General features: G+C 41.1%; 1 protein-coding gene across 3 annotated transcripts in view; it reads right to left on the bottom strand.

Annotated features, from left to right (window-relative positions):
- Positions 1–23,009, bottom strand: part of TBL1XR1 (TBL1X/Y related 1) — a 194,604-nt gene that overhangs the window by 9,264 nt on the left and 162,331 nt on the right. For all 3 annotated transcript variants that reach the window (XM_020799055.3, XM_072996221.2, XM_072996220.2), the window contains 10 exons: positions 18,853–18,985; positions 16,756–16,897; positions 15,745–15,808; positions 15,528–15,625; positions 9,674–9,734; positions 7,708–7,829; positions 6,812–6,886; positions 4,188–4,315; positions 1,689–1,854; positions 427–528 (listed from right to left, as the gene is read on the bottom strand). In XM_020799055.3, the coding sequence (XP_020654714.1) occupies positions 427–528; positions 1,689–1,854; positions 4,188–4,315; positions 6,812–6,886; positions 7,708–7,829; positions 9,674–9,734; positions 15,528–15,625; positions 15,745–15,808; positions 16,756–16,897; positions 18,853–18,985 (1,091 nt within the window). The remainder of the gene's footprint in view (positions 1–426; positions 529–1,688; positions 1,855–4,187; positions 4,316–6,811; positions 6,887–7,707; positions 7,830–9,673; positions 9,735–15,527; positions 15,626–15,744; positions 15,809–16,755; positions 16,898–18,852; positions 18,986–23,009) is intronic.

Genomic DNA, 23,009 nt, shown 5'->3' with positions numbered 1-23,009 from the left:
AATTGGTTTGTTCAGCATCAGCTGAACAAGTTCCTCAATTCCATAAGGCTCGTGATTGATGAAGCTATGTCTCCTGACTGTAGGAAGCTACATGATTGAAGGAAGCCTTTTTACAGAGGCAAGGTACGAGTCATTTTGTTCTCTTTGTGTTCTCAGCTTACTTCCGTGTAAAAGATGCCCCTCAAGTTTTAGGGTAGTGTTATCCCTTTTTGTAACTCCTGTCTTATTTGTTAATTTATTCAATTGGCACTTATTTTTTAAATAAGTGCTTTGTAAGTTGTAGTATGCTGCGTTTGTCAGGCATTAGCTGTTTTCCTTGGTCATATAGTCAGTTCCTAGCCTGCAAGTACACTCTATACAGTTCAGTACCTTGAGTGGAAGATTACAAGAGAGACAAGCAGGCAATGCCAGTTCTTATGTACTTACTGAACCATCTGAAGCACTTGCTCCAACTTTGTCTCCTGCTGCATTCCAGCAAACTTCAAAAATTCCTCCTGTTCCCCGGTAACTATGCACTAGAGCACCCGTCTGGAAGGAAGGAAGGAAGGGGTGGGGATAGAATGCAATGAGAATTAGAATTATTTATTACTATTTACTAATTATAAACATGCATGTGCCAGGCAATTTCCTTTAATTTTACATTCATAGCACAACACAAGCTAAAAAATAATGCGTAAACGTGTTCCTTCTATGAGAGCCAGACTTCAAATGTCTTTCATACCATAGAAGGAAAGGAAATGCTTGTTTACTTATTTTAAGGAAGATTTTACCTTGATTTTCAACCATGAAAGTCGTGTAGAGCAGTGGTTCTTAACCTTTTTGAAAGAAACGCCCCCTTGAGCCATTGAGGAAGTTATCATCGCCCCCCTCCACATGGTGATGATATCTTATTTATTTATTTATTTATTTATTTATTTATTTATTTATTTATTTATTTATTTATTTATTTATTTATTTATTTATTTATTTATTTATTTAAGACACCTAAATCCAATGACCCCTGAAAACAAAATTCAATTGCAAGAAAATGAAATGCCCCCAAAAAGTAACATTTAATGATTTAGTTGCAAGGGAATTTTAAGATGCAAAAAGAAATATTAAAAGGGTATAAAAACAAACCGCAATGCAGGAATTAAAAATTTCAAGACGAAAACTCTGAAACTAAATTAAGATTGGAGGAAAATATATATTCATGCACACTGTAAAAAGGCTACAGCCATCTTCACAGGTGTGGCTTGCTCCAGTGCCCCCCTTCTGCTCCAGCGCCCCCATGCCGCCCCATTTCGTTCTACCGCCCCCCTGAAAAATGAAATCGCCCCCTGGGGGGCATTATCACCCACGTTAAGAACCACTGGTGTAGAGTATCTTACTTAAAACACACAAATATGCAAAACACCCCATAATGCTATGAGACAAGCCCCCCAACCCTTCTGAAAGAAGAAAAGAATAGTTTTCTTCAGCAAAGAAGGTGAATTCCCAGTATTTGAAGTTCTAGGACCAGTTGTTTACTTTTCATAGAACTTGCTGTGTTTATGGCCAAAAAAACTTTCAAAAATTGTTTTCTGCAATTCTGGGTTTTTTGTAGCCCCTGGAGGATCTCGGGGGGAGAACACGGCCCTTGGTCAAGTTGCTTATGAAAGAAGTCTAGGAAGTGAATCAGGAAAAGCTCAGCACCTAAGGAGTCATACCTGTGTATTCCAGATGTGTACACATTTGTCAAAAGAGCCACTGGCCAGGTATCTGCCATCAGGACTGAAAGCTACACTGTACACAGGTTCTTGATGCTTTGTCAGAGTGTGGATGCAGATTCCTCTGTCTACATCCCATAACCTAACCGTAGAGTCAAAGGACGCACTGCCAGGGAAACAAAGAGTGGAATTCTAGGTAGTCATTTTATATATTTATACAAATCACACACATGCGCGCGCACACACACACACAAACTCTCTCTCTTTGTTAGATGCTGTATTGTTTTCAATATCCCCACCTTCAACACAAAAGAAATTGATGTATTTGAAAATTCTATAAAATGTACTGAGGGAGAGAATCTAGAGTGGAAGAAGGAAGGCTGAAAATAAAATAATAAAAAAAGGGGAGGTGAAGTAGAAAATATTGCCATTTCACATCTCAGAGACAGAACCTGGAAAAGTTACTTTTTGCATGGTCGTAGCCATGCTAGCTAGAGACTTCTGGAAGTTTTAGTACAAAGATAAAACTTTTTCCAACTTTTCCTACTTTGAGAGATGCTGCAAATCAGAGCAGGAGTTACTAAGATGAAAGACCTAATGCCCTGACACGAAATACCTCCTAGTGGGAACCTGACACAGCGTACTTCCTGTTCAAAGTATCCACAACTCTGTGGGAAAGTATCAGGATCTCATGAACTAGATTTAATCCCAGTGACTTTCAGTTTAAACAGACACACAGAGATCATGGATCTTGGCATAATTTCTTTTGGGCTGAGGAAAAACGTCGACCTAAGAAACGGGAAGAAAAAAAATCTGCAAGTATGAGCAGCAAAGACCAGTCTAATGGTTGTTCTGGGTTTTTCGGGCTCTTTGGCCATGTTCTCAAGGTTGTTCTTCCTGACGTTTCGCCAGTCTCTGTGGTCGGCATCTTCAGAGGACAGCAACCTGTACTCTGGTGTACTCTGGTGACTAGAGTAGACTAGTAGACTAGAGTAGACTCGTCTACTCAGTATAAGGAGGTTACTGTGGGAAGTGGCCATATTTGAGCATTAGAGCACTAGTTGTAGGTTTAATTCTGAGCTCAGACTACAGGGTTGGGAAGGTTTCCTGTATGAGACAAAGGAGAGATGCTGGGGTCCCTTACAGATTAAATGGAGCAAGGTTCTGAAGCTAAATTAGGAACGTTCTTATGCTCAAAACTGAATTTTAATATTATTGTGAAAAAAAACCTGAAAGTGCACCCACGCTTGTCTTATACATGCATTTTGTTTTTGAGGGTATCAGCAAATATAAGAATTGGGGCCATCCGATATACATTGTTTGTTTGGACTTTAAAAGGATTTCTGATACCGTCTTTCACCCAAAAGTTCTGAGCAAAGTTAGAAAACATGACTTGGAGAGGTTTGTTTTATGGACTGGAAAGGGGATTAAGAAGGGATAATAGCCAGTTCACATGCTGAATGGTTCCTTAGGGAATAGTCCTGGGACTGGAGCTTTTCAATTTGTTCATAAATGTGGTCAAGAGTAGGTAGTAAGGTGGCGAAGCTTGCTGATGACCTCAAACTATTTAGAATAAAATAAAATAGAGGCCCAAAGAATCTCTCCAAATAAGGGTAAACGAGCCTTAAAGTAGAAAATGAGATCCCATGAGATCACACTAGAAATCTTCAGATAGGCCACCACGGAAGGAGAGAAAGCCCTCCATTCTTCCCCTACTCCCTGCAAGATCCCTATAAATATCCTATTTTGATCTCTGGGGAAGGGAACTGAGAACCTATTCTTCATACTCTCTGCCTGGTAGACTGCACCTTTCTTACTTGATGGAGGCGGTAGAGTACACAAAAAGTCTTGGTTCCTTCCACTGAGGAATGAGGATTATTCAGATGTCTGTGCCTACCTAAGTCTATGAAACCCTTCTTAGCCATCATGACATGTGGTTCTCTGGGCCAAAATGCTCGTGCACTCCTGGCATCATCTGAAATGCTGGGGTTGTGTGCCACCTGGCCCTATCTTTCTTACTTATTAGTTACATTTACATCCCGCTCCCCCCCCCCCCCAGGAGCTCAAGGTTTCTCCTCCAATCTACATTATCTCACAACAGCCTTGTGAGGTTGTTTTGGGTGAAAGAGGGTGATTAGTCCACAGTCACTCAGCTGGTTTCTTGGGTCCATGGAGACAAGGATCTGGAGATCCCAAGTCTCAGCTCCTCACCATAATAATTACACTAATTAGGCTCAATATATTTGATGTTCCTTCCGATTCTTGGCATTTGTGTGATCTGTGAGCATCATAGCATAAAAGAGGGTAAATATCTGCAATATCCTGGGGGAAGGCTTGGCCTATCTCATCCTGAACTATCCCTCTGTTCAGAGCAGGAAGAGGGGATTATACCCTTCAAAGCTTCTCTCTCTAAAGAAGAACTTCAAGAAGATGCTGAGAGACCCTTTAACTGGCTTGCCTACTTCTTATTCACATGAAGAAAACCAAGCTCAATGTTACCTTGCTAACATAAGATTGGCGTTTGGGTTGTTTGTTCCTGGCCCTGTCGGACTCCATTTGATAGTGTAAATTTCCTTGTTGTGTGCTTGTAGATCGTGGACACAACTATCTTGTTTCATACTCCAGATCTAGGCAGGGCCAATAAAGAAAACAAAACATCAATAACAATACAGATTTTATTAACTCTAAATGAAAGGTTACCTCACAAATATTGCAGTCCTCCAAAAAACAAAAGCAGCAGGGTTTTTTAAAAGGAAAATTTCATATTCTGGATACAAGACACCAATTCTAAATTGATGGTGTGCTTATATGGATGGACGGATGGATGAATCACTAGTTGGTCGTACAGTTCTGAAATGTGAAAATAACTCTATACCAGATTCATTCCTGAGAGACAGAAAATGTCTCTGATCAAGAGGGAATTATGGCAATTTTGTTTCTAAACACCTGCCCAATAAGCTAATCAAGAATCCCACAAAGTTAAATGCACAGAATATTCTCCAGGTGAAAGAGAAGGCTGGTGAAAGAGGGACATATTTGTCAGAATCCCACTAAAGTTCACATACCAGTAAAATTTATGTAACTCATCATGGTTAATTGTGGCTAGCTGATGAAGTGCCAGGATGCATCTTTGTTCTACAAAGGCACATTTTTAAGATGTGTCCCAGCACCTCATCAATCAGTCACAGCAAATTATGCAAACCTTACATAAACAGGAACAGGATCCTTCCTTCACCAGCCTTCCAGTGAGCTAAGATCCAAGGTCACCCACTGGGTTTCTTGGTTCCTTCAGGACAAGAACCTGCATCTCCCAAATCTCCACACAACACTGTACCCACCATGAAGGAAAGGTTTAACTTCCTCTGTAGCCAGGACAAAAATGAAGACAGCACCAGTCTGCTCTGCTTCTAGCCTACAACATTTTTTACAAGCCTATCTTTCACTCCAACCAGGAAAAAACAGGCCAGTAAATCTTTTGCCTGACTAGTAATGCCTGGGATTTAAGGAGTGACATACTTTGCTGCAACAATTCTAGCCTAATTCACAATGTAAACATAGCTTGGCAGATCCTGAAGCTTAGGTTGATATACGGAGGCAGTCTGCTCTGTGTGTGAGCCTGGTGATTTTCACGGAGCAAGCTGCTGAGGCAAAAGGGTCATAGAGACATGGGTAAAATAGGCAAAATGCTGCTTTGCATCGAGGTCCACCATTTGCAACAGACACTTCTATTCTGGGGTTTGAGTCAGTTACCCTGCTACATAAGCAAATAGGTTGCAACCTACATGGTAACGTTCAAGTCCTGTGGGCAGTATTAATACTTCAGAGTACCCCTGCCTGAAACTGTGGAGAGCCATTCAGTGCAGACAGTAGTGAGCTAAATGATCTGTCCCTCTGACTCTGTACAAGGCAGTTTCCTACATTTCTCTCATTTACTTCACGTAGACGCTACTGTTCCAAGTCTCTCTCTCCCCAATGTCATCTGCTCAACCCTCCAGATCCTCCCAGGCTATGCTCCTCTGTGTTCCCACTCCAAGAGAGGCCTGGAAGTCTTGTACAAGGAGGAGCTGAGCCTTCTTTGCGGTGGCACCAACTTAATGGAACCAGCTGTCAATGGAGTTATTCCCTGGCCCCTAACCTGCTAAGGTTCAAAATACAGCTTAAAACACTGGTCTCCATGGAGTACTTCCATAACGACCCTCTGCCTCTGCTTTCACTTTCATAGAGAAAGTGCCTTTTTATCCTTATTCTGATTTTTAAAAAATAGTTTCACATGTTTTTGTTATCCATCTGTTATTTCACTTGTTGTGAATTGCCCAGAATAGTGCTCAGATGGTATATATAGCCAATGAAACAAACTACAGAACTTCTGCGCAAGAGAAAAGCAGCCAGAATCCAACTGTAGTCACGCGACGTAATCCAGAAACAGTTCAACATGATCATTCTGGCGGGCTGGTATGCAACATGGGTGTGCAACACGGACGTAACCATGCTGTGCATTTATTTGTGTGTTTAGGCATGTGACAGATGGCCAAACACACAAACAAATGTGAACCATATGAACACCCATTTGAGAAATTCCCTTTAAGTGCAATATGATTTTTGGGCAATGACCAGCCACTATCGGCACTAAGTCAGGGCTAGACAGGAGGATAGGTGCGTGTCTTGGCAAAGTTCCATGCAGGCTTGGCATAATTCAGCTCAGAAAAGTGAAGCAAGTCAATTAAATTGGTTGGCAGTAAAAGCACCACTAAGAAAAGAATGCAGATCTCCAAGCAACATTTTGCTCAAGTCACTGAAACATTCCATGAAGTCCTGACATACAGTATTCTGAGGGCCACAAGCTACTGGCTATCTTTCAATTCCTAATGCTGGGGTATAGTAACACGAAACATGGTGGTGGGAGTGGAGAGTAATCAATATGGGAGACAGACATGATGGGTTTGATACAACAAGGTAGTTCTTATAGTTTTCTAGGACATCAACTCCCATTTTGCCACAGATTACTGGAAATGCCCATCAGGACCGACAGCTGGCATTTCAAAGTTCTGCATAAGATTTCATTAGCTGTGCTCTCAATAGCAAGGCCAGGAAAGTATAGCATAAAAAAGCTAGTTCACTTTTACCTTTAAAGTCATGTCATCAGAACACGATGCCAGTAGATTACCAGTGGGGTCCCATTTGATTGCATTAACTTCATTCTGAAATTGAACAGGGAAAATACCTTTGGTATCTGTAGGCTTTACACAGAGGACAGCAAAAGGAAAGGAAAGAAGACTCTCTCTCAACTCAGCAGTCACACGGCACGAAACTTAAAACTGGGCACGGGCTGGAAATAAAGTAGAATGGTGGGATGCTGGAAATGTAGTAGAACATTTCTACCTAGAAGTTTCTCTGAGTCAAGGAGGTCTGTGGGGTTTTCTATTGTATCCTTATAACAGAAGGACCTAATGAAAGTGCGAATCCCAAGGGTACCTATGAACAGTTTATGCCTGTCCCATTCAGTTCAGAGGGAAATCCTTCTAGCTGGAGAGCAGATGTTTTATTGTCTCTTTATTTACAGGATCCCTTGGCATCTCTGGAAATGGCCAAAAGCACCCTCTTAATAATAACACCAGAGCACCGTATCAGCAAAACAAGGTTATATCGCTACAACAGGCAAGAGGCATGCTGTTTCTACCTCTCCTAAGAATTTGAAAAGCTTAGCTGCTTTTCAAAGCACTCATGATTGCCAAAGAATCCCGCAAGGATGCTGCAGCTGGGTTTTAGAACAGTGGTATGTATCTCATAAATTTCCCCTGTAATGTCATGACATTTCTGGAGCCATAGCTTTATAAGCAGTGTCCCACAGTCTCGGTAGGGATAAGTGCCACACCCTGCTACTTTGGGTTCAGGCATTCCCCTTGGTTGTGGACATTCTAAGCTCCTCCCCACCCTTTTAACTTTGTGCCATGAGTGGCTCTAGCATGGAGTAAATGAAATGTAACTTTCAAACGCTGTGAAACAAAAAAAGGCTACTTACTGTATGGCCCTGGAAGGTTTTGATGGGCTTATCTTGGCCTAATTTACAGACATGAATACACATATCTGTGCTACAGGAGGCGAATGTGTTGTTGCTCTGCCAGTCAACGTCTAGCGCTGGTGCTATTGACAGAAAGGGAGAAAAAGTATAAGAACTATCACATCCATCTTATGATCATGAGGGAAATTGTATCAAAGACATCGGTGCGCAACTCAGAGGGCAGTGCATTGAGGGAAATCCAGAATAGGTTCTATAGTTCACTCCAGCAAAAAGGCCTTGGAGTAAATCCAATGTTTAACTTCAACTCAAGTAGACCCATTGAATGAATGGGACTTGATAAGACCACACTTATGGGAGTTTTGTTGATTCAATGGGGCGTACTAATTGGATTCATACCTTATTGCAGGGATGGGCTTGGCCATCACGAGCCTTCCTGCACCTGGCCCAGAAATGGCTGAAATCAGATGGGTACTTTCTGTTTTTTTGGGGGGGGGGGAGTAAGGAGGCTAGTGACGGGTCTTAGGGTCCCCCAAGGTCTGAAGGGTAAAACAGTTGAATATCAGGAAAAACTTCCTAACTGTTAGAGCAGTACAGCAATGGAATCAATTACCTCGAGAGGTGGCGAATGCTCCAACACTGGAGGCATTCAAGAGAAATTTAGACAACCACCTGACACGTATATCCTTTGATCTGCATTCCTGCACTGAGCAGGGGGTTGGATTCAATGGCCTTATAGGCCCCTTCCAACTTCATGATTCTATGAAGGCAAAATTGAGCAGACAGTGACAACGCTGACTTCTTATTGTGCTGAGACCCAAGGCCAACGTTCCCTCTAATTTTCCAGAGAGCTGCATAGGGGCTTCACCCCATGAGCATGGAATTCCAGCCACAACTGGAAGCAAATGGGCAGAAACACTGGGTCGGCTGTGCGCACCCAATGCAGCGCTATCTGTCTGCGTGTCTTAGAGGGAATGTTGCCCAAGGCTATTTCTGGAATTGGCCAAACCAGCTGTTGCCCTGTGGAGGGGGTGTGGTCCCCTCCCTAAAAGGCTTTTATACTAGCCAAGCCCTATGGTTTCAACCAAAGAGCCAGCTGGGTTAGAATCTGGAGGGATCTCTGATGTAGCTATGGACAACCCAGGTTCATTTGCATGGCTGCTTTGCCATGAAACACTGGGGATGGCCTAAAAAATCATTATTGGTTTGCCTTACCAATTTAACCTAATATGTAATAATGGACTCAAGCTGCAGGAAGCCAGATTTAGACTGAATATCAAGAAAACCTACTGAACAGTTAGAGCAGTACAACAATGGAAACAATTATCTTGGAAGGTGGTGAGTGTTCGAATGGTGGAGGCATTCAAGAGAAAACTGGACAACTATCTGTCAGGTCTGCTCTGATTTGAATTCCTGCACTGAGCAGGGGGTTGGATTCAATGGTCTTATAGCCCCCTTCCAACTCAATTATTTTATGATTCTATGCTACTACCTCTTAGGCTTGCTGGAATAGTACAATCAAAATAAGCATATTTCAAGTGTAATCAAATACAAAAAAAAGTTGGAAACATTATTTCTCAAGTGATCCCCTAAGACCAAGAATGAAGGCAAGATCTATTAAAACAAGGCTCAGAAAACCACACAAATTAAGAGATTTGACTGATAAAGAACAAAGGTAAGGGTGGTTTTGTGAAAGGACTGGTTTATAAAAGAAGATACAAATTAACTTGGAAATGATTCAGATGTCAACATTGCTGTTGTTTTCCAAAACTGAACCAACTGAAATGCAAAGTGAAAAGGAATGATGTTGCCTAGCAGAGGTATTTTGTGAACAATTAAAAAAACAAAACAAAAATGCCCAAGCCACACATATCCCATCACAACCACTGTGAAGGAAATTGGCTTTCACTGAGAATTGTTCCTTCTTTCCTTCAGAAAAGCAATGGCTTCTTTCAAAAGAAATACATACCAGAATGGAAAGGAAACTGCTGTTTGGCTTCTCCAGTATGTGCATCCCAGATAATTGTGGTCTGAATGCAAAGAACAAAGGCAAGATAACAACAAATACTGCAAATGTTGCTGGGCCATTCTTATGCAACATCATATTTTTACAGGTCAACCACTATAAAAGTACTACAGTACTTACAATTTTCTACTAAGAGAAATTCCTAACAGTTTTCTTATTATCATTATTCTGACCATTATATCACTCCTTAGAATGCTCCTATTAAATGTACTTCCCTTCCAATATTTGCAGGCCTGCCATGTTTTCCCTTAGTTACTACTTAGATGTTATTCTCAAGGATATGTATACTGTTCACCATAGGTTTCCCTGCCAATGGGCCACGCAAAGGAGCCAAGAATAGATGATGTTGTGGAAAGGGTCCTAACCTCCTTCTTGACTTCCAATTACATGCCATCTCCTGTTCTTGTGAAAGTTTCATAACGTATGTTTTTTCTTACCTTTTGCATGTAATGTGAGATATGGATACTAAAGCTACTTCAGATTAGGCTATCTGAAAGACCAGATCTCCCCATATGAATCTACCTGGATCTTAAATCTTTGAGGTAAGCCTTTCTCCTGCCCTTCTCTCTGTGTCCCATTGTCCTCAAATGCCTGCTTGGTGAGAACAAGATAGCTTTTTTAGTGGCTGTTTTGAGGTTCTGGAACTCCCTTTTACAGAAGGCTAGGCTGGCTCACACTGCTCTCTCCTTCCAACAGCAGACAAAGACTTCATTCAGATAGGTTTCTGGCCATTAACTGAAGGGTATTTTAATGGTGGGTGTCATATATTTTAATGTTCTCTTATGTGGCTTTAAATGGCTTTTAATTCAGCGCTTTTTGAAATCTTGTTTTAATTCAGTGCTTGCGGTGATTCATCTAATTATTTTAAATTGTTGGTTAATATAACTAATTGTGGGAGGTTTTAGTAGTTTTTGTTTTGGCTCATGATGTGATGTGGCTTGGGTCCTGTACTTGGAGAAAGGGTGGTTATGCTATGCTATGCTATGCTATGCTATGCTATGCTATGCTATGCTATACACTGCTGCAAGCAGAAGCTTTTTCTTATGTCGCTGAGGAGACCATCCTGAACTGAGAGTCACATTCAAAACAAGTTAAGCAGTACAACCTGATGTTCAAGATCTCTTCTTTCATTACATAAAATGAACGTAACATGGTAAGTACCAACATGACTTTCTGGCTCTTCTAAGTACTTACAATACAGCCTGTTTGATAGGTAGGGGGTCAGAGCAGTGGGATGGCTCTCATCATCAATCGAGAGACACCCCCTCTCTGCTGGGGGCTGTGAGCTGCCCCTCCTATGTGGACACTATTTATGTCTCTCTCTCACTCCCACAAACATAGAGTTCTACCCAAGAAGAAGCAACCTTTTAAAGTTCATATACTCCTTTTTCCTATCTTCTCTTACTCTGATTGTGACTGACTTTCCTAAGAAAAAGCCCTTTTTGAAACTATTTAAGGAGCAAAGTTTGACAATGTTATGTCAGAATCATAAAATCATGAAGTTGGAAGGGGCCTATATCTGCCAGGTGATTGTCTACATTTCTCTTGAACACCTCCAGCATTGAAGCACTCGTCATCTCTCGAGGTAACTGGTTCCACTGCCATACTGCTCTAACAGTCAGGAAGCTTTTTAGTCATGTTAACACTTCCCAGGACAGCCTTGAATACAAAGTAAGTTAACATACTAAGGCCGGTATCCCATAAGATCGCCCACATGTACAACAGAAACCAAAGACGTAGCTGTGGCTATTTGTCTAGCCATATGTATAATCACAGGGAGAAATAGCCATGGTAGTTTCTGTGATTTCCCTTCCATTTGTAGGCAACCCAGTGGGATACGTGCCTAAATCATCATCATCATCCACAGTAGGTTAGACTGGGCACTTTCATACTGTCTTTCAACTGGCAGGCATTTTTTTAATTCCAGCAGGTTTTTCTGTAAGGTTAGGGCTTCTAACTGACATGTTCCACCGCTTGTATTTCCTTTTTTTTTAACAGATCATCTTTTAAATTACTTTTATTCATTCATGTTTTAATATTATCATTAATCTAACTGTCCCTAAAAATGCTAATCTTTCATATCTTTTTATCTATATTTGTTTTAAACACGTGATCTATAATACAAAAGAAAATATATATTGTGACATGTTTAAAGCTAACAGATTAACATGAGCTTCTGGGGATTCATTTTTGTGGATTTTGCATAATCCATGAAATAAATCTGTTAATCTTAAAGGTTCCGGAAACCTTTTTTCCCATGCTTGAACAGATCTAACACATCTTTGAAAACTGATCTGGTGAACCACTCTGTGTTTTAGGTTTGGGAAGAAGACAGAATATAACCCAATAAAATAAACAATCCACTAATCCATTGTTCTCTTCCTCTCTTGAGCAATTGAGGACACTGTTCTGATTAATCAAAAGTTTTTTCTTAAACTAATTTCATGGATTAAAGGTTGCATCTTTCTATTTAGGTGGGATACTTTCAAGAAAAATGGGACAAAGCCAGGGGAGTGTGCTGGGTGCTGTGTGTGTTGTGTTTAGTCGTTTAGTCGTGTCCGACTCTTCGTGACCCCATGGACCAGAGCACGCCAGGCCCTCCTGTCTTCTACTGCCTCCCGGAGTTGTGTCAGGTTCATGTTGGTTGCTTCGCAGACACTGTCCAGCCATCTCATCCTCGGCCGTCCCCTTCTCCTCTTGCCATCAAACCTTCCTAACATCAAGGTTTTTTCCAAGGACTCTTTTCTTCTCATGAGATGGCCAAAGTACTGGAGCCTCAGCTTCAGGATCTGTCCTTCAAGTGAGCATTCAGGGTTGATTTCCTTTAGAACTGATAGGTTTGTTCTCCTTGCAGTCCAGGGGATACTCAAGAGCCTCCTCCAGCACCACAATTCAAAGGCATCAATTCTTCGGCGGTCTGCTTTCTTTATGGTCCAGCTCTCACTTCCATACATCACGACAGGAAAAACCATAGCTTTGACTATTTGGACTTTTGTTGGCAAGGTGATGTCTCTGCTTTTCAAGATGCTGTCAAGATTTGTCATCGCTTTCCTCCCAAGAAGAAGGCGCCTTTTAATTTCAGGGCTGCTGTCTCCATCTGCAGTGATCATGGAGCCCAGGAAGATAAAATCTGTCATTGCCTCCATATCTTCCCCTTCAATTTCCCAGGAGGTGATGGGACCAGTGGCCATGATCTTAGTTTTTTTTGATGTTGAGTTTCAGACCATTTTTTGCACTCTCCTCTTTCACTCTCATTACAAGGTTCTTTAATTCCTCCTCACTTTCTGCCATCAGAGTGGTATCATCTGCATATCGGAGGTTGTTGATATTTCTTCCGGCAATCTTAATTCCGGCTTGGGTTTCTTCCAGTCCAGCCTTCCGCATGATGTATTCTGCATATAAGTTAAATAAGCTGGGGGACAATATACAGCCTTGCCGTACTCCTTTCCCAATTTTGAACCACTCAGTTGTTCCATGACCAGTTCTAACTGTTGCTTCCTGTCCCACATATAGGTTTCTCAGGAGACAGATAAAGTGGTCAGGCACTCCCATTTCTTTAAGAACTTGCCATAGTTTGCTGTGGTCCACACAGTCAAAGGCTTTCGCATAGTCAATGAAGCAGAAGTAGATATTTTTCTGGAACTCTCTGGCTTTCTCCATAATCCAGCGCAAGTTAGCAATTTGGTCTCGAGTTCCTCTGCCTCTTCGGAATCCCGCTTGTACTTCTGGGAGTTCTCGGTCCACATACTGCTGAAGCCTACCTTGTAGGATTTTGAGCATAACCTTGCTAGCGTGTGAAATGAGTGCAATTGTACGGTAGTTGGAGCATTCTTTGGCACTGCCTTTCTTTGGGATTGGGATGTAGACTGATCTTTTCCAATCCTCTGGCCACTGTTGAGTTTTCCAAACTTGCTGGCATATTGAATGTAGCACCTTAACAGCATCATCTTTCAAGATTTTAAATAGTTCAACTGGGATGCCATCACCTCCACTGGCCTTGTTGTTAGCCAGGCTTTCTAAGGCCCACTTGACTTCGCTCTCCAGGATGTCTGACTCCAGGTCAGCAACTACATTGTCTGGGTTGTCCGGGATATCCAAATCTTTCTGATATAATTCCTCTGTGTATTCTTGCCACCTCTTCTTGACGTCTTCTGATTCTGTTAGGTCCCTCCCATTTTTGTCTTTTATCATGTTCATCTTTGCGCAAAATGTTCCTCTAATATGTCCAATTTTCCTGAACAGATCTCTAGTCTTTCCTTTTCTGTTATCTTCCTCTATTTCTTTGCATTGTTCATTTAAGAAGGCCCTCTTGTCTCTCCTTGCTATTCTTTGGAAGTCTGCATTCAAGTTTCTGTAACTTTCCCTATCTCCCTTGCATTTTGCTTCCCTTCTCCTCTCTGCTATTTCTAAGGCCTCGTTGGACAGCCACTTTGCTTTCTTGCATTTCCTTTTCTTTGGGATGGTTTTCGTTGCTGCCTCCTGGACAATGTTACGAGCCTCTATCCAAAGTTCTTCAGGCACTCTGTCCACCAAATCTAGTTCCTTAAATCTGTTCTTTACTTCCACTGTGTATTCATAAGGGATTTGGTTTAGATTATACCTGAGTGGCCCAGTGGTTTTTCCTAATCTCTTCAGTCTAAGCTTGAATTTTGCTATGAGAAGCTGATGATCAGAACCGCAGTCAGCTCCAGGTCTTGTTTTCGCTGACTGTATAGAGCTTCTCCATCTTTGGCTGCAGAGAATATAATCAATCTGATTTCGATATTGCCCATCTGGTGATTTCCATGTATAGAGTCGCCTCTTGTGTTGTTGGAAAAGAGTGTTTGTGATGACCAGCTTATTCTCTTGACAAAACTCTATTAGCCTTTGTCCTGCTTCGTTCTGAACTCCAAGGCCAAACTTCCCTGTTGTTCCTTTTATCTCTTGGCTCCCTACTTTAGCATTCCAGTCCCCTAGAATGAGAAGAACATCTTTCTTTGGTGTCAGTTCTAGAAGGTGTTGTAAATCTTCATAGAATTGTTCAATTTCAGTCTCCTCAGCAATGCTGGTTGGTGCATAAACTTGGATTATTGTGATGTTGAATGGTCTGCCTTGGATTCGTATTGACATCATTCTATCATTCTATCATTCATGGATTGCTGCCTTGTCGTGGCGAAGGGGCTTGAGTAACTCAGAGAAGCTATGGGCTATGCCGTGCAGGGACACCCAAGACGGACAGGACATAGTGGAGAGTTCCGACTAAACGCAATCCACCTGGAGTAGGAAATGGCAAGCCACTCCAGTATCTTTGCCAAGAATGCCCCATGATCAGAAACAAAAGTGCTGGGTGCTACTCCTAGCACAATATATGTAGTTTTCCTGCTCTGTGATAGACAAGATAGCTCTTTGGGGGAATGAGAGGAAATTCATGGGGACATCATATGTAAATAAGATTTTTTTTATTTTTTATTTTTTTGCAATTCTCCATGTACTTGCCAGTTCCTAGTTTTAAACTGCTTCAGCCACAGGAGTTCTCATCTGCTTTTATGAGTTCGTTTATTTGATAGCTCTCCTCCCTGTCACAACAGTGGACTGTATTGTGATTTCTTCTTGCATTAAGAGATCATGTCTGCTCTCTGTACTGCCTATAAATCATCTGCTATATTACCAGCCTGATCAATTCAGAGCAAGATTGCTATTCCAAAAGGCAGGCAACCTTCCATAATTTAACTGTCTTTTACCTGCTAATATAAACCCATCACTACTGATACTTTGAAACTTAATCTTGCAACAATGAATTTTAAATAAGTCTTCTCACCTTGTCCACACCTGCACTTAAAATGAAGTTGCCTTTCTTATTCCATTTTAATGCAAATATGGGACCTTTATGTTGCCCTAACGTGCTGGCAAGATTACCTAAAAATTAAAGAGAGTATTCATTAGAATATGTGTCTGGTGCTTTTGTTTTAAAGAACAATTAATCTGGAACCCGCTGCATAAGAACGGGGAAAAGGTCTGGAAAATGGTGTGCTTACCATCTTTAGTCCATATCCTTGCAAATCCATCATAGGAGCCCGTTGCTAGAAGTGTCCCTTCACTCTGTGAGACAAAACATTTAAGATTTTTAGGTGATTACCTCAAGAGACCACATCTGAGAAAGCTAGCATCTTCATAAAGTTGGCAGTGCTCTCTTTGATGGGAACAGATATAGAGGCCATGGAGTTCTGCATATGTATGGGGGAGTAAACCCCACTGAACACTGTACCCAGTTCTGACTAAAGCCACTCAGGACATGCTCCATGCCAACCCAAACACTCAAGGTGACCCCCCGTCCTGCACCAAGAAGATCATTTGCAAGGACTACTTTCCGCTTATTTCATCCCATTCTATTTCCGCCATGCAGGTGCAACAGTTTGAGGAAATGGGACTAATCTTCTCAGACAACTCTTTGGAGAAATGCCACGTGCAATGATTCTTTCCCTTGAAATTTCTTTGGTGGTTTGCCTATCAAAGTGGGCAAAACTTCCATGTAGAGACTTCTAAGCTCAACCATGAATTTCACTTGTATACAATTTTAACAGCAGCCCTACTCCTGCTCATAATATGGGGTTGTGTTTCAGAGGCAGGGCACACCCTTTGTGTTCAAGAGTTTGCAGGTTCAGTCCCCTACATCTCCAGGATGTGCTGGAAAAACTCTTGGTGAACTCTGGAAAACAACTGTCTATACACATAAGAAATACTGGCTAGATGGGTTAAATCCTTCAGAAAGCTTCTTGGGTCCCTAATGATTCCTAATGAGGCCTTGACAACGGATTAACACAAATATGCTGTTTAACAAGTTCTTGATACTGGGCTTGCATAACTAGATATACAAAATATACCCAGATATACAAAATGGCAACATTTCTGCAACAAAAAGAATATCCGACTCACAGTTCAAAGTAGAAATTAAGAAACCCCTCCCTTGTAAACAACCAGTAGACCTCAAGTCTGAAAACACTGGAATTTCATGAAGAATGATATAAAACCTTAACATTTCTGCTTACATTCCAATCAAGAGAAGTCACGTCTTTGTTGCTCGGTACATCCTGGCCTCCTTCTCGTATACAATGCCGAAGGACCAGCTGCGTGGATCCACTGGTACTGTTTTCACTAAGGTTCCATATTCTTGCCGTTGAATCTCCTGAACTGCAAAATAAGCAGATCAACATTTTAAGAATATTTTTAAATATTTTAATGATGTAAGCCACCTTTCGTCCTTTTTAAAGAGAAAGGTGGGGTAAAAATATGTTAAATAAAAATAAATAAAAATAGAAGCAGTGGTGTCGGGGGAAGGCATGTGTCCTCTTCCCACGGCCCAATTAGGGCCTTGGAAAGAGGACTGTGCTGCTACAAAGCATACCCAAAGACAGGACAACAATAACCTCTGGACAGCTCAGTGGTTTACGTTGCTGGCTGCAGTGCCAGAGGCTGGGAGTTCGATTCCCCACTGTGCATCCTTGACAGGGGCTGGATTCAATGATCCATAAGGGCCCCTTCCAACCTGCAGTTCTAAGATTATAAGATTATATATTATAACCACTCCCCTTGTAATATAATGCAAATTAGGGAAAACTGGCAAATAAACTAACATGTAAAAGAATGCAATTCCAAAATTGTTGGATTTCATAACACAGCCACAAGAACCAGTGATGGTCAAGCTTCAAGACTCAGTGGCCATTTTTGTGGCCTGAGCATCCCCCATGGGGTCAGAAGAGTCCCTCTGTATACAACGGGAAGGGAGCAGAACCCCTTTTTCAAAAGGTTTTTTTTTCCTGGTCACTGAAATAAAATAAAACTGGAATAGGGTAGGATGGAGTGGAGAAAACCATATTTCTTTGGAGGAGGCTCAGGAAGGCTTCTAAAAAGACTCTGGACTCCATCAATCACATTTCTGAGAGAAACCTGTGATAGCACTACATCATGTTGAGGACATAAATAAGCCTGCTGCCACCATTGTGTTTTGGAATAATTTTATGAGCCACAACAATCACATGGGTGCAGTCCCCCACCAGAAAAGAACACTGGATAATGATATGGCCCTGTAATAAGTGGCCAGCCCAGACACTTTCCAGTTGGCTCACAGTGTATTGATGACTTAACTTTCCTCTAGGTCCACCTTCTGTCAAGGCAGTCCTTGCATGTTGAACAAATTCTCTAGCAACTTATGCTTTTGCAATGAGACACAGAAAGGACTCATGGTGCCCTTGCAAAAGGACACCTCCTTAAAAAGTGGATGGTTGCCAAGAAAAGCAGCAATGTCGTGGCAAATTTTGACGTGCAGGAGCTCATTGTGAACACACACAATGAAACACACAGACACTGAAGAACAGCAGCAGCACATGATATACTGCCCAATTTATTAGGATCATTTTACCTGGGAATGAGCTCAGCGGTGTTTATTTCCGACTACAGTAACAGTTTAAAGGGTACCACTGATAGCGTTTCCACTCAAAAGCTAAAAGACACACACTGAAGTTTAACACATTATCTCTAGCTGACTGACATGCATCCTTTTATTTTAAGGAAAACAATCCATCTTATAAATAAGAAAATCATTAGGGGCATATCCGCTTCTTAGTTCCAAATAGAGCAGACTCACTGAATCCCACTGGGCCTTAATTAAGTGCTGATGTAACGAGTTTTGTTCATTCAGTGGACACAATTTAGCTGGGACTAACAACCAAATTTTATCCTAGTGTCAAACCGGAACTCTATCAAAGAAAAGTACTATCCCACTTCTTGATTATTGTTAATTTCTTGTTCTCTTGGCTTCATCTACACATTTCTATCATAAACAGTAGTAGAACTGGAAAACCTTCTTAGTATCTCATTCACTTGCCCAGAGAAGCCATCAATCACCATGGCACTCAGGTAAAAAATATCGCTGCTATTATTTTTGAAAATGGTCCCCAATTTTACATATTTCTGCTTCACTACACTTCAGAAAAACAAAATGTCTGGGAGATCATATTCTTATTAGAAGTTGCTCCGTCCTGCATTCCTTTTTCCCATTATGCATATGCACAGGCGGGGGAAAAAGAAGAGCCCAGAGAACTTGAGTAAAGAACTGAAATGAGTGACTCCCTTAAGGGAAAACCTACCCAGAGGCCAGAAGGTCACTAACAGGATTCCAGGCGCAGATGAATACCTCAGATTCATGACCGCGTAGCACCACTGCTTTGTTTGGAGGGATTTCAACATCGCCATCCACTTCCATCATATCTGTATGGTTATCTGAGGAAGAAGAAAAACAAGGAGGAAGATTACTGAAAGGAGACAAATTATTTCATCCAGAAAACACCCAGTGAAATTTATTAATTTGTACATTCCCCTCCACACCATCTCCCAAACATACACCGCTGGTGGACCAGCTGCAGATCCACTGGTGTTCCACTCTATGCACTAATTCATTCTCTCTCTGTCTCTTATATCTTATCCTTTTGTATTCCTCTGACATATTTCTTCAAAGCTACCAAGCCTGCACCATCAAAAGAAGACCTTGTTTACATCCCAGTAACCAAGAACCAAGCAAAGCAAAACTATTTTGCAACTCACAGGACAGGGAAAACCTTCTATGGGGATAATCAAAAGTTATTCAGAGAATAATAAAAGTTATTCAGAGAATCTCTACTTCCAGTTGCAAAGTGTTTCCAATTGCAAAGTTGCTACCTGGTATAGTGGTGCTGGAGGAGACTCTTGAGAGCTCCCTGGGCTGCAAGGAGAACAAACCTATCCATTCTAAAGGAAATCAACCCTGAGTGCTCACTGGAAGGACAGATCCTGAAGCTGAGGCTTCAATTCTTTGGCCATCTCATGAGAAGAGAAGACTCCCTGGAAAAGACCCTGAAGTTGGGAAAGTGCGAAGGAAAGAGGAGAAGGGGATGTCAGAGGACGAGATGGCTGGACAGTGTCATTGAAGCGACCAACATGACTTTGACCAAACTCTGGGAGGCAGTGGAAGACAGGAGGGCCTGGTGTACTCTGGTCCATGGGGTCATGAAGAGTCGGACACAACTTAATGACTAAACAACAACAACAAATTTATTTATTTATTTATTTGATTTTTACCCTGCCCCTCTAGACTATGTCTACAGTTTAGCTCTCTTTTTCAGCTTAACCTACTTTGGAGGGTTGTTATGAAGATGCAAGATGGAGAAACTAGATACATTATCCAGAGATATTTGTAGAAAAGGTGGAATGAACATGTAATAGTAAAATAAATAATAGTAACACTGGCTTATTACAAAGTCAAATGATTCTCATATGCACAGGGATTTTTGTCTTACAATGTGACTTACATTTCTGTAAGCACAGAGAGGTGGATTCCAAGACCTACTCAGAAAACTAGTCAAAGTGAAGTTTTTTCAGATTTAATAACAATGAAATACAGTATTTTTATTTATCCTTTCTAACTGCAATAAATCCTTGGATTCCTACAAAGATAGACTAGCAATTTTAGATACCCAGGTAACTTCACCCAAAAGTTGCAGTTATATGGCAAAGTAGGGGCTAATCGTAACAGTAATTCTTTTATTAGGCACAGAAGTCATATTAAACCTATAGCGCCCCTATAAGGTAGTAAAGGATGGTCTTGTTTTAAACTAGCCAAAAATCTCTTCTGAAGTGGAAGGAAGGAAGGAAAAGGAAAGACAAAAAATAGACAATAAGACAGCATGGAAAGTTCATGATGGATTAAACTGGGCGAGCAGCAGAAGGCAGATCAATTAATTTTTGCTAATCACTCTATTGTATACTTCATGGTGAACGATGTTAAGAACGTTAAGCACACCAGCAAATGTATTTACACACACATTTAATATAGTCCCGAGGTAGAAAGGAAGAGAGCTTAAAGACCCTTCCAGTTTCACTGGCATCAAACAGAGCAGGTATAAAAAGACAGCAAGTAGCATTTGCCTCTTTAGCCAGTAGGGGTGGCTGACACATCACTATATCACTACATCAGTCGCTTGGATTTCCACCATAGGCTGCAATTCACAGTTAACAGGGGAGAAAGAGTGTTTTCTAAATCCAAACAAGGGAAGGAATGAAGAGTTTGGGTCTGGAAAAGAATGTGCACTTCTGCAGGTTTCCATGCTCACAACAGCCTATTAAAACTAACTCCAGCAACAGCCATATATGTGGAGAAACACACTGGGAGAAGGTAGTCCGGACCACCCACTGGATTGCAACCAATTTCCATCAGGTTGCTTCTCACCTACTTGTTGCTAAGATGAGATTTTTTGGGGGGAGGGGGCTGAATTTGGAAGGCCCTTTGTTCCCAAGCTAGAACAAACAATGACAGACACAAGCGATCGTAAGAGAAGGAGGGGAGCTGGCCTTTGCTCAGTGGCCTCAGGAACATTCAATCTGAGGCCAGAATTTCATTTTAATCATGGAGCTTCCAAGCAGAAAACTTGAAAAGTGCCCAGAATGCAAACCCCTGAAACTACCTGTCTGAAATATGGCATGTTTATTCCTCTATTTATGTCTTGTCTCCAAAGAGCACGTGCATCACTGAAGAAAAAAGTCACAGCTGTTTTGTCAGACAAGAAAGAATGAAAGAAAGAAAAAGAAAGGAGAAACAAAATGTTCTGATGAAGACTAACTGCTATATTTTAAAGTCTAGTTCGTTAGAGATAAGAGACATTCATATATATGATTGCTATATACATGATTGGTTAGGATAGTAGACACAAACTACAAATTGGGTGAGTCAATTTGGCATTTCACACTTGGTAAGGAGTTTAGACCCCAGGCTGAATTGAAATGAATTGAACTGAATTTACTTTATTCTGTACAATGAAATTAAATGCCATGATAAAACACACAAGAACATCGCATTCACAATGTGTAAACATAGCATGTTACACTATGAGATTCAGTCCTTTTAAGTGTGTTTCTTTCCTTTTCAAATCCTGTACAAAATGATAATGGTTTGTTGGTAAACAACATCAGTTTGAACACAATCACTGTATCATTTCACACCTGGAAATGATTTAAGATGGACTGGTTATAGCTCATGGTTTAAGTATATCTGGGAGTTCAGTTACCCACTGGGCCTCAAGAGAGAAGAGTCAGCCTGTGTGGCCTTGAGCAAGCTGTACAATCCCAAGGTGTCTCTCCAGAACTAGACATGGTCTAGAGGGGCGGGGTATAAATTTAATAAATAAATAAATTATTCAAAAATATTGAGCACAGTCAATCAACATTATAAAAACATTGACTAGTACTGTATAACAAATTTTTAACCAAAACGTAAGTATCTATTAAATATGTTGTTCCTACTATTGAGGTTTTTGAAAAGGACCCAAGGGTGCTTACATTGTTAAAACACAATATTAAGGCAATTTCTATGCATTTCTATCTAGAAATAAGTTTGAATCAATTTGATGTCACACAATTATTTTTATAATGATTTAAGAACGGTTGACTGATATTTCATCCTTTAACCAGCGGTTTTCGTTTTCCAGTGGTAGTCAGTGGAAAGGCTGACAATCTGAATTTACTAATAAATTTGGATCTGGGACACAAATGAAGTCAGAAAAGACCTAGATCACCCTAGACCTAGATCAGGATTCACTCCCAAATGCTGCATTTGCCTTCAAAATAAATTGGAGGACATGCACACAGATCTAGTACAACCTCCCCTTCACTGACAACAGAAAATGGAGAACTGGGTATCCTCCTTCAAGAAAAGGAGATTGCTTTTGGGATACAAATTTGGGATCTTCCTTTTACAGTGGTGCCTCGCAAGACGATGTTAATTCGTTCCGCAAAAAACATCATCTTGTGAAAACACCATCTTGCGAAACGCGGTTCCCCATTGGAATGCATTGAAATCTAAATAATGCGTTCCAATGGGGGGGGGAATCATCTTGCGAAAATCGTCCATAGAAAACATTGTCTTGCGAAACGCCACAGTGATCACAAAAACCAATCGTCTTGCGGATTAATCGTCTTGTGAGGCAATAGTCTTGCAAGGCACCACTGTACCTTTTGGTGGGGAGGGCTCTCACTTTGATGCTGAAGGGATGCGGGGGAGATTTGTGGCTTCTGACTTCTAACATGGAAATAAGAAGGGGTGACAAAGTGCATCGATGGGAATAGTTCTGAACTGGATTTCAAACTTTTATTTAACATAACCTCCAGGGCTGTGTATGTGCTTAAGGCAGTAACTCAATTTGGTTCATTTCATGGCAAGGCAATGGTATTACACCCATTTTCTTCATCCATGTTTGGCTGCAACCATGCCACAAAC

Source organism: Pogona vitticeps, chromosome 3 (assembly GCF_051106095.1).
Source record: "Pogona vitticeps strain Pit_001003342236 chromosome 3, PviZW2.1, whole genome shotgun sequence".
Taxonomy (NCBI): Eukaryota; Metazoa; Chordata; class Lepidosauria; order Squamata; family Agamidae; genus Pogona; species Pogona vitticeps.
The sequence above is the reverse complement of the archived record's forward strand: the minus strand, read 5'-3'. Positions and strand labels throughout refer to the sequence as shown.